The 12,799-nt window shown below is 46.4% G+C and overlaps 1 protein-coding gene across 1 annotated transcript in view; it reads left to right on the forward strand.

Moving 5' to 3' along the window:
- LOC309375794 (protein-arginine deiminase type-2-like) overlaps positions 1–12,799 on the forward strand; it is a 55,078-nt gene extending 42,279 nt beyond the window's left edge. The window contains exons 11-16 of the mRNA XM_081921719.1: positions 3,052–3,203; positions 4,382–4,526; positions 5,904–5,997; positions 9,458–9,543; positions 10,625–10,753; positions 11,787–12,799. Of these exons, the coding sequence (XP_081777845.1) occupies positions 3,052–3,203; positions 4,382–4,526; positions 5,904–5,997; positions 9,458–9,543; positions 10,625–10,753; positions 11,787–12,020 (840 nt within the window). The 3' untranslated portion in view covers positions 12,021–12,799. The remainder of the gene's footprint in view (positions 1–3,051; positions 3,204–4,381; positions 4,527–5,903; positions 5,998–9,457; positions 9,544–10,624; positions 10,754–11,786) is intronic.

Below are 12,799 nucleotides of genomic sequence, written 5' to 3' on the forward strand. Positions count from 1 at the left end.
AACATTTCAGTTTTATGCCCAGTATGTAGCTCTCTTCATGCCCCCCAAATTTGGACTTAATTCCAAATTAAGCTGTGTGGCTTAATAAACAGAGGCTATGTGTAATTTTCTGGCTGCCGTCTGTGTGTGTTTAAGTAGATATGAGCTTGGGTTGCAGATGTGAGCTTGGATTAGGCGAGGCAGGGTGGGCTCTTAGCCCACACCTTACCATATTTAGGGACGTTTTTGCTGGAAAGATGCATTTGCTTCACCCTTTCCCAGTTAAAGATCCCCTTTATACTTTGCTTTGGACTACAGTGCAAAGTCAATAGCAAGAGTGCCTCTGAGCATACATTGTTCCTATTTCTTCTAACTTTTAACCCTGCTCTTCCCAAGAAGTCTGTTTAAGATTTTAACCTTGTTGTGGTTTTAGGCTGGTTTGAAGGGATGCCTTTTTCCATTTATATTTGTGGCTCTGAGTTACTATCTATCTATCTATCTATCTATCTATCTATCTATCTGGGACGCGGGTGGCGCTGTGGGTTAAAGCCTCAGTGCCTAGGGCTTGCCGATCGAGAGGTCGGTGGTTCGAATCCCCGCGGCGGGGTGCGCTCCCGTTGCTCGGTCCCAGCACCTGCCAACCTAGCAGTTCGAAAGCACCCCCAGGTGCAAGTAGATAAATAGGGACCGCTTTCTAGCGGGAAGGTAAACGGCGTTTCCGTGTGCTGCGCTGGCTCACCAGATGCAGCTTTGTCACGCTGGCCACGTGACCCGGAAGTGTCTCTGGACAGCGCTGGCCCCTGGCCTCTTAAGTGAGATGGGCGCACAACCCCAGAGTCTGTCAAGACTGGCCCGTACGGGCAGGGGTACCTTTACCTTTACCTTTTATCTATCTATCTATGAATGGTAATAGCAATATGTTAATTCATTAAAAGCAATCTCCTTTCCCCGACACACACAGATGCAAATAATCCTCAGAGAATTGCCACGAGCTCAGCAGATAAAGTGAAAAAGTCAATGAGGGAGGCAGGCAGCCCACCCAGCTGAACTCTAGCAGATGCCCTCCAAATGGAGCTTATGGGGGATTTAAACGGCTCAGGGAACTGGGATGGGCCTCACTGTGGAGATATTTCATGCTTATTAGCAGAGTATTGTGACATCTTGTCTGTCAGGACAGCTGCTTCACACCTCCAATCCCTCTGCAAGATAACATTAGGACAGCACATGCCTTTTCTGCCCTTTGTGTTGCCCAGCAAGGTTTGTTTCAAAACCCTTCCCTCTTATGGACCTAAGGCGCCATCTGCACTGTGCATTTAAAGCACTATCATGCCACTTTACACAGTCATGGCTTCCCCAAAGAATCATGGGATTCTTCATAACATAGTCTGTTATGATTGGTGAGGGTTGTTTGGAGAGTCCAGTTCCCCTCTGAGAGTTCCCAAAATTTCCCTACAATTCCTAGAGTTCCCTGGGAAGAGGGATTAATTATCAACCCATGAAGGAGCTCAGAGACAATTTATTGATGGTTATGGCTATTATTTCAGGCAGCCCTCTATTGGGAGGTTTTTAATGCTTGATGTTTTTATTATGTTTTTAGATATGATGTAAACTGCCCAGAGTGGCTGGGGAAATCCAGCCAGATGGGCAAGGTATAAATATTAATGATGATGATGATGTTATTTCAATTTATTTTTGTGGTACCTTGGTTCTCAAACTTAATCCGCTCTGGAAGTCCGTTCCAAAACCAAAGCATTCCAAAACCAAGGCGTGCTTTCCCATAGAAAGTAATGCAAAATGGATTAATCCGTTCCAGACTTTTAAAAACAACCCTTAAAACAGCCATTTAACATGAATTTTACTATCTAACGAGATCATTGATCCATAAAATGAAAGCAATAAACAATGTACTACAGTGGAACCTCGGATTGCGGACGTAATCCGTGATGGAGGCACGTCCGCAACCCGCAGTGCCGCGCCTGCACACGTGCGTGACGTGATTTGGCGTTTCTGCGCATGCGCGAAGCACGATTGGCAAAACCTGGAAGTAACCCTTTCCCGTACTTCTGAGTTTCCCATGGTACGCAACCTGAAAACGCATAACCCCAAAGCATTTTTAAGCCCGAGGTACCACTGTACAGTAACACAATCAATCAATCAATCAATCAATCAGTAGCTGACCTAGGTTCCACAGGGCCACAAAAAAGGAGCCGCAAAAACAAAAAAAACAAAATAAATAGGAAAAACAGACAGACCTCAGCATAGCACTCAAATCAGAAGCGTAATACTCAAATTGGAAATGCAGCACTCAAAACGGAGCACGTTCAACTTCCGAAAAGAGTTCGCAAACCGGAACACTTACTTCCGGGTTTGCAGTGTTTGGGTTCCAAATTGTTTGAGTATCAAGGTGTTTGAGAACCAAGGTACCACTGTAATGCCCTTTATCAAAAGATTTCAGGACAGTGTACAGTGGTACTTCGGGTTACATACGCTTCAGGTTACATACGCTTCAGGTTACAGACTCCGCTAACCCAGAAATAGTACCTCAGGTTAAGAACTTTGCTTCAGGATGAGAACAGAAATCGTGCAGCGGCAGCAGGAGGCCCCATTAGCTAAAGCGGTGCTTCAGGTTAAGAACAGTTTCAGGTTAAGAACGGACCTCCGGAACGATTTAAGTACTTAACCCGAGATACCACTGTACAACATTAGAGAATGAATTACAAAGCATCAGTGATAAAAACATAGTAAAAGGCATGTTGATAGACAGCCTAATAGTGAAATAATCACAATAAGAGCAATCCCCACGCTTTTACAGGCCATTGATTACTTAATAATCAGAGGCCTGGGTAAAGAGGAATGTTTTTGCCTGGTGTCTAAAGATGATGGGAGCAGGTGAGCCCCTCTGGGGAGAGCATTCCACAATCAGGGATCCACCAATGCTTCAATGGAATCTCGGAGTTGAACCCTTTCAGCCGTACACACAGGCATTCACCATTTCCGTGTCAATTTAACAATGATACTTAACATTGTAGTGGGAGCCCTGTGATTGAAGGAAATATCTTTCCCCCCCTGCAGGGCCCGGATTTTGGCTACGTCTCCAGGGAGCCCCTCTTTGAAGAAGTCACCAGCTTGGACTCTTTTGGGAATCTGGAAGTCAGCCCTCCAGTGACTGCCAATGGAAAAGAGTACCCATTGGGGAGAATCCTCATCGGAAGCAGCTTTCCTCTGTAAGAGAGTGCACGCGGATGTCGATATTGTAAAAGACCAGACAACCTGAATTTCTGGTTTAAAAAAAGACAACTCAAAACCCACCACTGGCCATTATCAATCATAGGACTTGGGCACCTTTTTTTGCCTTGTGCAAAGCCTCCCACTGTTGCCTGCCATCGTTGGGTGAGGACAGAGGCTAAAGGGGCATGGGAAGAATTAAGATAAATATGCATTTTCCTGCAAAGGGCAAAACATTCAGCCCTTTCTGTGGCCAGAAGCTGGCTGGACGGGCATCTGAGCCTCATGTCAACGGTGGCAAGAGAGATTGTGTCCTCCACTGAGGGCCTCAGGGCTTGCAGTGAAAGCAATGCAGAGGCAGTGCTGAACTCTGGCGAAGGAGAAGATCTGCCACCTGCCTCACTCAGACAAATGATAGGGCCGGCCCTGTAAATACATGTCTGTTTTCACTGGCCCCGTTTTTCTCTCTCATTCATTTCCTTCTCTTCTTCTGGGGGAATGTGCTTATATAATTAAATATCCAAAGATATTCCAAAGCACTTATCATCCAATAGTTTTTTTATACAGTCAAACCTCGGTTGTTGAAAGTAATCCATTCCAGAAGCGAAGCCCATTTGGCTTCTGAAACGTTTGACAACCGAGGCGCAGCTTCCGATTGGTTTCAGGAGCTTCCTGCAGTCAGTGGAAACTGCATCGGATGTTCGGCTTCCGAAAAACATTCGAAAACCAGAACATTTACTTCCGGGTTTTTGGCCTTTGGGAAATGTTCCTTTGGGAAATGTTCCAAAACTGAGGCGTTTGGGATCCGTGGTTTGACTGTACATACATAACCTCTTCTTGACTTCCCACCCCTCCTTTCCTGATGTTTATTTTTATTACTCCTTTTTATTAGCTGCTTTAAAACACAGATTTTTATTATCTAAGCCCCAATATCGTGAATTCTTTCAGTAATCTGCTGCTTATATTTCAAAACCTGCCTGCGACTTCATGTATGGGCGATAGTTTAGTAATGGAAACCCATCAATGGTTTCCATTCTCCCTTAAACAATTCATCATTATGTCCTCTTCATTTAGCGGTCATTTTCTCCATTTCAGCATAGTCCATCAGTTTCATAAGCCGTTCATCCTTAATTGGCCATTCTTCTTCTTTTTCTTGGGGGGATGTTGACCTTTTCAGGTCCGCAGGGCGGAGGATGACCAAGGTGGTGCGGGATTTCCTCTATGCCCAGAAAGTCCAGTCACCCATTGAGCTCTACTCTGACTGGCTGACGGTGGGCCACGTGGACGAGTTTCTGACATTTGTCCCCATTCCTGGCAAAAAGGTGAGCATCAGCTGCGAAGTTCTGTGACCCTTACGCGTTACCGCTAGTTAATTATGTGTTTTGGACTGAGAAACAGCGATGAAAGCATAGTTGGCGTGGCCATAACCTTCCCCTCCTATGGATTCATCCAGTCCTCTTTTAAAGGATTGGACGGAAACTATGGAAGAGTCATGGGGACACATTGGGAGGTCACACTCTGCTGAGTGTTCATGTGCTAATGCTAAGCAATGCTTAGTTTGCTTTGGGTTCTTAGTTCATTAATGTTGTTATTATTGTTTTGTGGGTTATGAGCTGAGCACTGTAACGCTTTGTGGTTGTGCTGTTTAGCCTATTTTCTAAGTTGCTTTGTTAATGGTATTTTATGGAAGGTGGTTGTTTTAATGGTGATTAGTTGATTATTTTATGTGATTTATGTTGTGGTTGTGATGATGATGATGATGATGATGATGATGATAATTTATTATTTGTACCCCACCCATCTGGCTGGGGTTCCCCAGTCACTCTGGGCGGCTTCCAACAAAGATTAAAAATACATTTAAATGTCACACATTAAAAACTTCCCTGAACAGGGCTGCCTTCAGATGTCTTCTAAATGTCAGGTAGTTGTTTATCTCTTTGACAACTGGTGGGAGAGGGCGTTCCACAGGGCGGGCGCCACTACCGAGAAGGCCCTCTGCCAGTTCCCTGTAGCTTTGCTTCTCGCAGGGAGGAAACCGCCAGAAGGCCCTCGGCACTGGACCTCAGCGTCCAGGCAGAACGATGGGGGTGGAGACGCTCCTTCAGGTATACTGGACCAAGGCTGTGTTCTGCTCTGTTATTATTTATGGCATGTAAGCTGCTTTGTAACTCATGTGAGTTAAAAGCGGCTTAGGAATATAATAAATAAACAAATAAAGCAAGCAAGCAAAGGTAAAGAGCCCCTGGCCTGTTAAGCCCAGTCAAAGACAACTATGGGGTTGCGGCGCTCATCTCGCTTTCAGGCCGACGGAGCCACTGTTTGTCCATAGACAGATACCAGGTCATGTGGCCAGCATGACTAAACCGCTTCTGGCACAACGGAACACTGTGACGGAAACCAGAGCGCACGGAAATGCCATTTACCTTCCCGCTGCAGTGGTACCTATTCATCTACTTGCGCTGGTGTGCTTTTGAACTGCTAAGTTGGCCGACCTTCTGAATGCCAAGCCCAAGAGGCTCAGTGGTTTAGATCACAGTGCCACCCGCATCCCCCATAAGCAAGCATGCAAGCCATCCAGATGGATGGCCAGCATGGCCTCCTGCAGGAAGGAGTTCCATAGTTTAACCATGAGCTGCATGGAAAAGTCCTTTCTTTTACCTGCCCTGATACGGTCCTTCATTTCCCTTTCCTCCTCTCAGCAATTCCGGATGCTCATGGCCAGCCCTTCCGCCTGCTACAAGCTGTTCAGGGAGAAGCAGAAAGAAGGTCATGGAGAAGCAGTCATGTTCAAAGGTAGGCTGTTCAGACAGACCTAGAACAAGCGCATAAAAAGAAACCCTGCTAGATCAGACCCATTGAAGTCCAGCATCCTTTTCTCACAGGGGCCAACTAGATGCCTGTGGGGAACCCGCAAACAGAAGCCGAGCACAAGAACCCTTTCCCCTCTGTTTGATTTTTAGAGTATAGCTATCGTGGCTCATAGCCATTGATAGCTCTCTCCTCCTCCATGAATTTGTCCCCTTTTCTTTTAAAGCCATCCAGGTTGGTGGGCCGTCCCTGCCTCCTGTGGGAGGGAGTTCCACAGTCCAACACTTCGCCAACGACTTTCTTTTATCAGTTCTGAATTTTCTGACATTCAGCTTCGCTCGGTGTCCGCAAGTTGCAGTGTTACGAGAGAGGGAGAAAAGCTTTTCTCTGCCCACGTTCTTCACGCCAGGCATCGTTTTATATACCTATCTTGTGGTTGCCTCTTACTTGCCTTTTCTCTAAACTAAAAAGTCCCCAAAACGGCAATCTTGCTTCGTGCAGCTGTCTTGGAACAGAGTCCTGCCTCTGAAGAGGGATTGGACTCTCTGGCATGTTTCCATTTGTTTTTCGAAAATTAGTAAAGGTAAAGGCACCCCTGACCACCATCTGCCTTATCTCTTAAATATTCCTTCCAGATTCCTTCATATTTATCCATTCTTACTTTGCGTTGACATGCAATTCGTTCATATGTAGCTAATCTGTCCATATCATCAACCCATGTGCTCAATGGAATCTTTTTGCGGCTCTTCCAATTCATCAGAACAAGTTTTTTAGCTTCTAATATGGCAATTTGTTGTTTTAACTTTATTGTTGTTCGTGTCCCTTTTGGTCATTTTATTGCTTAAACTTTTTTAATAAACCACTTTGAGCTTGGGGGAAAAATAGCAATCAAGCAGTGCATAAACTTTGTGGAATAAATAGTGTACCTCTCACAGAGCTAAATACCCAGCACCCTTAAACTACAGTTCCCAGGATTCACTGGCGGGGAGACGTGCTGTATTTCAGGGGTTCTGCTCAGAGAGGTGGTCATCTAGACTGGGGGTCTTGAAAACCAGGCACCCAGTTTCCTAAATTGGAGCCCCTGGAGCATGTCTTTAGGTGCAAAACCTTCTCCCCGACCTGGTTCATATCCTAGCTCTGGACCATAGCTGTCAAGCGTCCCTTATTTGGCGGGACAGTCCCTTATCCCAGTGCCATGTCCCGCTGCTGTCCCTTATTGATGAGGCTTTGTTTGGCTGCTGGCTGGGCTTTCTGCATTTGGCTCGGTGGGGCTCAGAAGTTGTGCCCGGAAAATCCCTTTTTTTGGCTGCTGTTCTCTTATTTTCAAATCTGCAAGTTGACAGCTATGCCCTGGACTCTGGTGCATCTTGAAGTCATCATAGACGTGTAGAGCTGGAAGGGACCACGAGGGTCCTCTAGTCCAACCCCCTGCAATGCAGGAATCTTTTGCCCAATGTGCAGTTCGAAACCACACTCCAGAGTTTAAGAGTCTCATGCTCTACAAATGAGACCCTTGAATTTCAGGCCGTGCTTTAAGGGAGAGAGAGAATGACACCGTGCTTGTGGAAATGAACCTCTCTCCAGGCGATAAGCTCCAGTGGCAACAGCTGGAGGGTCACCAGGGCCGCGAACTTCCCAGCACCTTTGCATCCTGTCTAGACAGCTGTGCCATCTCGCCTTTTCAAAAGGAGAGGGAGACTCTCTTAGCGTAACGAGGCTCAAAATAAAGCGTAACACTTTCCCAACCATTACGGGAGTTCGGCTCACGTAGTTCAAAGCCTGCAAGCCCTGGGGGCCCGTCTCTTCAGCTTAGCTGGTACATTTGCTTGGCATGCAGAAGGTCCTGGGTTCATTCCACAACTTGACAGACTCCTGCCTGAAACCCCAGAGAGGTGTGCCAGGCAGCGCAGGCAATGTATTGACAGTGCAAATACATTTATTAGAATCATAAAATTGTGGAGTTGGAAGAGATCCCCAAGGCTCACCTAGTCCAACCCCGTAATTTTATTATTAGCCTTTTCTTTCCTCTGTCTTGAATCTTCCGACATGCATCTTCTCTGGATATTTGAGCAAAGAGATTGATTGCTTCTAGTTATTCCCTTAGAATGAAACTGACCTATGGAAAATGTAACTTGAAAAAAGAGACATTGTGCATACCTTTGTCAACCAAGAAAACTTTAATAAAAATATTATTTTTTAAAAAAGAAGGGCTTAGCTCCCTCTGTGGGTGATTTATAGCCTGCAACAAACTCATCTGCTTGCTCCTGAGAAATGCCATTGCATCCTCTTATAGTTGCCAATGCATCTTCTTCTAGTGCCACCGCTGTCCAAGACATTTCATATTCGTGTGTGTGCACGCACAGTGCCAGATTTATGTGTAAACTTGTTTAAGCTATAGCTTAGGGCTCTACTCTCTCAGGCCCCCCCAAAATATATATTTTGGAAATGTACATCCAGTGGTTTTTTTCCTTTATAAGATAAAAAAACAAATAAAATAAAACCTACACAGTGTTTTGTGTTGTGTAGGCTCCTATGATGTAAGTAATGGGCCCCGCCTGCTAGCCTGCTCCCTAAAATATCACTGGTTTGCTCATTTCTATATATAGGGTGCATAGGCGCTGACTCCATGGGGCCTGAGGGGGCCCGAGCCCCCTCAAAAATTCATTTGGGGGGGCTCTGCCCCCCCAATAATTTAAGAAAATTATTAGTTATATTATGCTTTGTAAAATCACAAAATTATGTTGGTATTTTTTATTTTCCTTGTTTGACGATAGTTACCTTTTAAAATACATTCAGTAATGAGTTAAAACAAAGCCACTCCCGATCTAGAGAGGGGGTGGGGTTGCGGGCTCTCGACCCGTCAACAATCTCGCGGGGCTGGCGTCAGGGGATTCCCCCTAGCTCATTAATATTCACCGCCCACGGCAGCAGCCAATCGGCTGCCGCAAAGGGCGGGCCCTCACAGGTTCACTTAAGGTCGGGGCAGCCCGGGGCTCGCCCCTTTCGTTCCCCCAGCAGCAGCGGTTTGGAGGTCTTGGGCCCCCCCAATATTTTTTATAAGTCGGTATGGGCCCCCGCCCCCCCAATATTTTTTATAAGTCGGTGCCCCTGATAGGGTGCCTACATTCTGCATGGATTGGTTGCATGGCAACACGTGCAAATGGCTTTAGATACCTAACAGGTCCATAAATTACCATATAGCATGTATTCAACACAAAAAAAACAGCGACAATTTGTTGTTGTCAAAGGACAGCTGGACATAGAAATGGCCCCATTACCTTCAGTAGTTTAGGGCCTCATCAAACCTTAATCCAGCCCTGTGTGTGTGTATGTGCAGTAACATTTGAGGAGTTCCTTTCAGAAAATAAGAAGCTGCCAAGCCCTGCGAGTGGCTTCTAGGATTAACCTTCTCCCCCCCCCCCCGCCTTTTGTTCCCCCACCCCAGGGTACACCGGCACAGACACGAAGCGCGTCACCGTCAACAAGGTGCTCTCCAACGAGGTCATGGTGCAAGAGAATCAGTATGTGCAGGTACGTCAAGGATTACTGAGCCGCTGATTTTCTGCGCTGCAGCAGGTTGGAGATCCCTTCCAACTTCACAGTTCTGTCTTTGTCAAGTGGCTGTCCTTTTTCGTTTTAATCAAAATTATCCTCCCACCCACCAAAAGAAGCATACTTAAATCAAGGCACAAATGAAGCCTCTGAGCCTCCTTGGTCATTATTATTATTATTATTATTAGTTACCGTATTTTTCGCCCTATAGGACACACCGGCCCAGATGACGCACCTAGTTTTTTGGGGGGGAAATCAAGGAAAAAGTTTTTATTCTCCCCCCCCCCCCAGGTTTGCGCAGCCATCCCCAAGCTAGAAGAGGGAGATGGAATGCTCCGTCTCCCTCTTCTGCCTTCAGGGACAGCCTCTCTAGCCTCCATGGGGCAGCAGCTTGCCCCGCTGTCCCCCGAGTTTTGGGGCTGGCGGGGGGGAGAAGCAAGCTTGCTTCTCTCCCCCCCCCCCTGCCAGCCTCCAGACCAGGTCCGGGAATAGCAGGGTGGTGGCGCTCCGCCTCCTCACTATCCCCCAAGCTTGTGGGGCTGGCAGGGGGGGTAAGCAAGCTTGCTCCCCCCCCCCGCCAGCCTCCAGATCAGGTCAGGGAATAGCGGGCTGGCGGCGCTGTGCCTCCCCGCTGTCCCCCGAGCTTTTGGGCTGCAGGCTGCTGCCCGCAAGCCTTGCGAGCCCGTGGGACCTCCCGCCGGGCTTGCAAGACTTGCGGATAGCTTCCTGGAGCCTGGAGAGCGAGAGGCGTCGGTGCGCACCGACCCCTCTCGCTCTCCTGGCTTCAGCGAAAGCCTGCATTCACCCCATAGGACGCACACACATTTCCCCTTCATTTTTGGAGAGGGGAAAGTGCGTCCTATAGGGCGAAAAATACGGTAATTGCTTTTTTAATGTTTTCAAGAGTTGCCTTTACTGCTCATTTATGGTTTTACTCTCTTTGTAAATCATGCCGAGATTTATTTATTTTTTACAATCAAGCCGTGTGTAAATTTTGTGAAACAAATTACATTATCTGAGGTCACTAAATCTGCACCTGTCACTTCTGAACCTCCCCCAGCGATGCATCGACTGGAACCGGGACATCCTCAAGAAGGAGTTGGGTCTGGCAGAAAAGGACATCATTGACCTCCCAGCCCTCTTCAAGATGGACAAGCAAGGCAAAGCGATGGCTTACTTCCCCAACATGGTGAGAATTGTCATGTGGGGTTTTTAGCAAAAGAATTGGCTGGATCCCAGAGCTAAATACAGTCTCCAGCAAAAAAAAGCCCCCAGCAGAGTTTACAAAGTGTAGCATTAAACCTTTTAATATCTTGTTTGGTCTGCTACCAGAGCTTCTCTGTTTCTACTGCTCTTAGCATTAAACATACCAGACACCTTAGTAAGTTTAAAAGCTGTACTTACAACACTCCAGTGGTCAGATTCAAGCATTATTCTGTGCAACAGCAGCAAGAAGAATGCAGGCAGAAAGTCTTGGGTTTACAAAATGCAGAAATAGTCTCAGCTTATAGCTAGCAAGCTCTGGCACATCCTATCTCAGGGAATTCATATAGTGAAAGACAAAGGAGGAAACGTAACTTCCAGGTGAGGAGTGTGATCTAATTGATTAACTAGCATATCCAAACTAGAGCTCAGTTGGTTAGAGCGTGGTGCTGAAAATGCCAAGGGGCCCGAAGGATCATCTAATCCACACTCTAACCAACTGAGCTATCCATATTTATTTACAATCAAGCGGTATATACATTTTATAAACTAAATAAATGAACCAAATAAGATGGGTGCTGGATAAAGCAGTTGGCTGGAGGAGACAGCCCAAGGAAGGACCGCAGCCTGGTCTCTTTTTTGCTCTCTCTGTCTCCTTTTGTTTTGTTTTGATATATAGTTTTATTAAATCTCCAAAGATATTTCAAAACACTGATCACCCTATAGTGTTTTTTTTATACATGCATAACTTCTTCTTGACTTCCCACCCCTCCTTTGTTTATTTTTATTACTCCTTTTTATTCGCTGTTTTAAAACACACATTTTTATTATCTAAGCCCCAATATTGCTAATTCTTTCAATAATCTGCTGCTTCTGTATCAAATCCTGCCTGCGATTTCATGTATGGGTGATAAGTTTGATAGATAACCCATCAATGGTTTCTTTCCACTCCCCCTTAAACAATTCATTAGGTCCTCGTTAGCTCAGCGGTCAATTTCTCCCTCTCCTTTTGCATCCAGGTGAACATGATTGTGCTGTCCAGGGACTTGGGCATCCCCAAGCCGTTTGGGCCTATCATCGAGGCCGAATGCTGCCTGGAGCAGCATGTCTGCTCCCTCCTGGAGCCACTGGGCCTGACCTGCACCTTCATCGACGACGTTTCGTCCTACCACAAGCAGCTGGGGGAGGTCCATTGTGGCACCAACGTTCAGCGCAAGCCTTCTGCCTTCAAATGGTGGAACGTGACTCCATAGTAATAAGGGGAGATTTCCTGAAAACTGACCCAGGGGGTGGGGGTGGGGAGAGGATTCAGAGAAGCAGTTTTGCACCCTACATGCCTTTTTGACCCGAGTCCACCAATCCTGAGTTTTGAATCGGGTTGGTTTCATCCCAGGCAAACGATGGACTCAAGAGACCTACCTCTGTTGGTTGCAGGAGCTGCACAAATCAATAGATGTTTGTCGGGTGAGTGGGAGAAAACTGTTTGCCTGAATCCTCCGGCAGAAGCAGTTTTTTTTCCCCCTGTTGTTTTCCATTGCTCGGGGACTGATGGGGCTCCTTTGGGGTGTGTGTTAACTGGATTTGTGGGGGCTTTCTTTTTCACTGGCGACTTTGCGGGTGCTGTGTGCTTGTTTTTCCCCTCCCTTCTTTTTGCCTCCCAAAGTCCTTCAGCCGAATGCCAGCTTCCTTTCTCTGTGCATGCAAAAGGAGAAAAAGAAAACAGAAGACCCGAAGCCCATTCCATATTCTGTGTGTTTTGTGTGCATATACGCTAAAGCTTTTTGGAAGTCGTGGCAGCTGGAGACGGGGGCTCGTATCTAGAGAAGTCCTCCTTGGCTTGTAGGCCCCTTAGATAAGTCATGTGTATTAACTTCCATGGGTCTACTCTTGGGTAGGATCGGATACAAGCCTATATAACTGGTTTGGGGCATTATACCAAAAATAGTATCATAACAAATGGAAAGACGCTTCTGAGTTGGTAACAATAATATTAATAAAATGGGGGAAACGCTCTTGTTGGTCTTTTTAAAAA

The sequence above is a fragment of the Podarcis melisellensis genome (assembly GCF_964234715.1).
Source record: "Podarcis melisellensis genome assembly, chromosome: 8".
In the NCBI taxonomy this organism is placed as follows: domain Eukaryota; kingdom Metazoa; phylum Chordata; class Lepidosauria; order Squamata; family Lacertidae; genus Podarcis; species Podarcis melisellensis.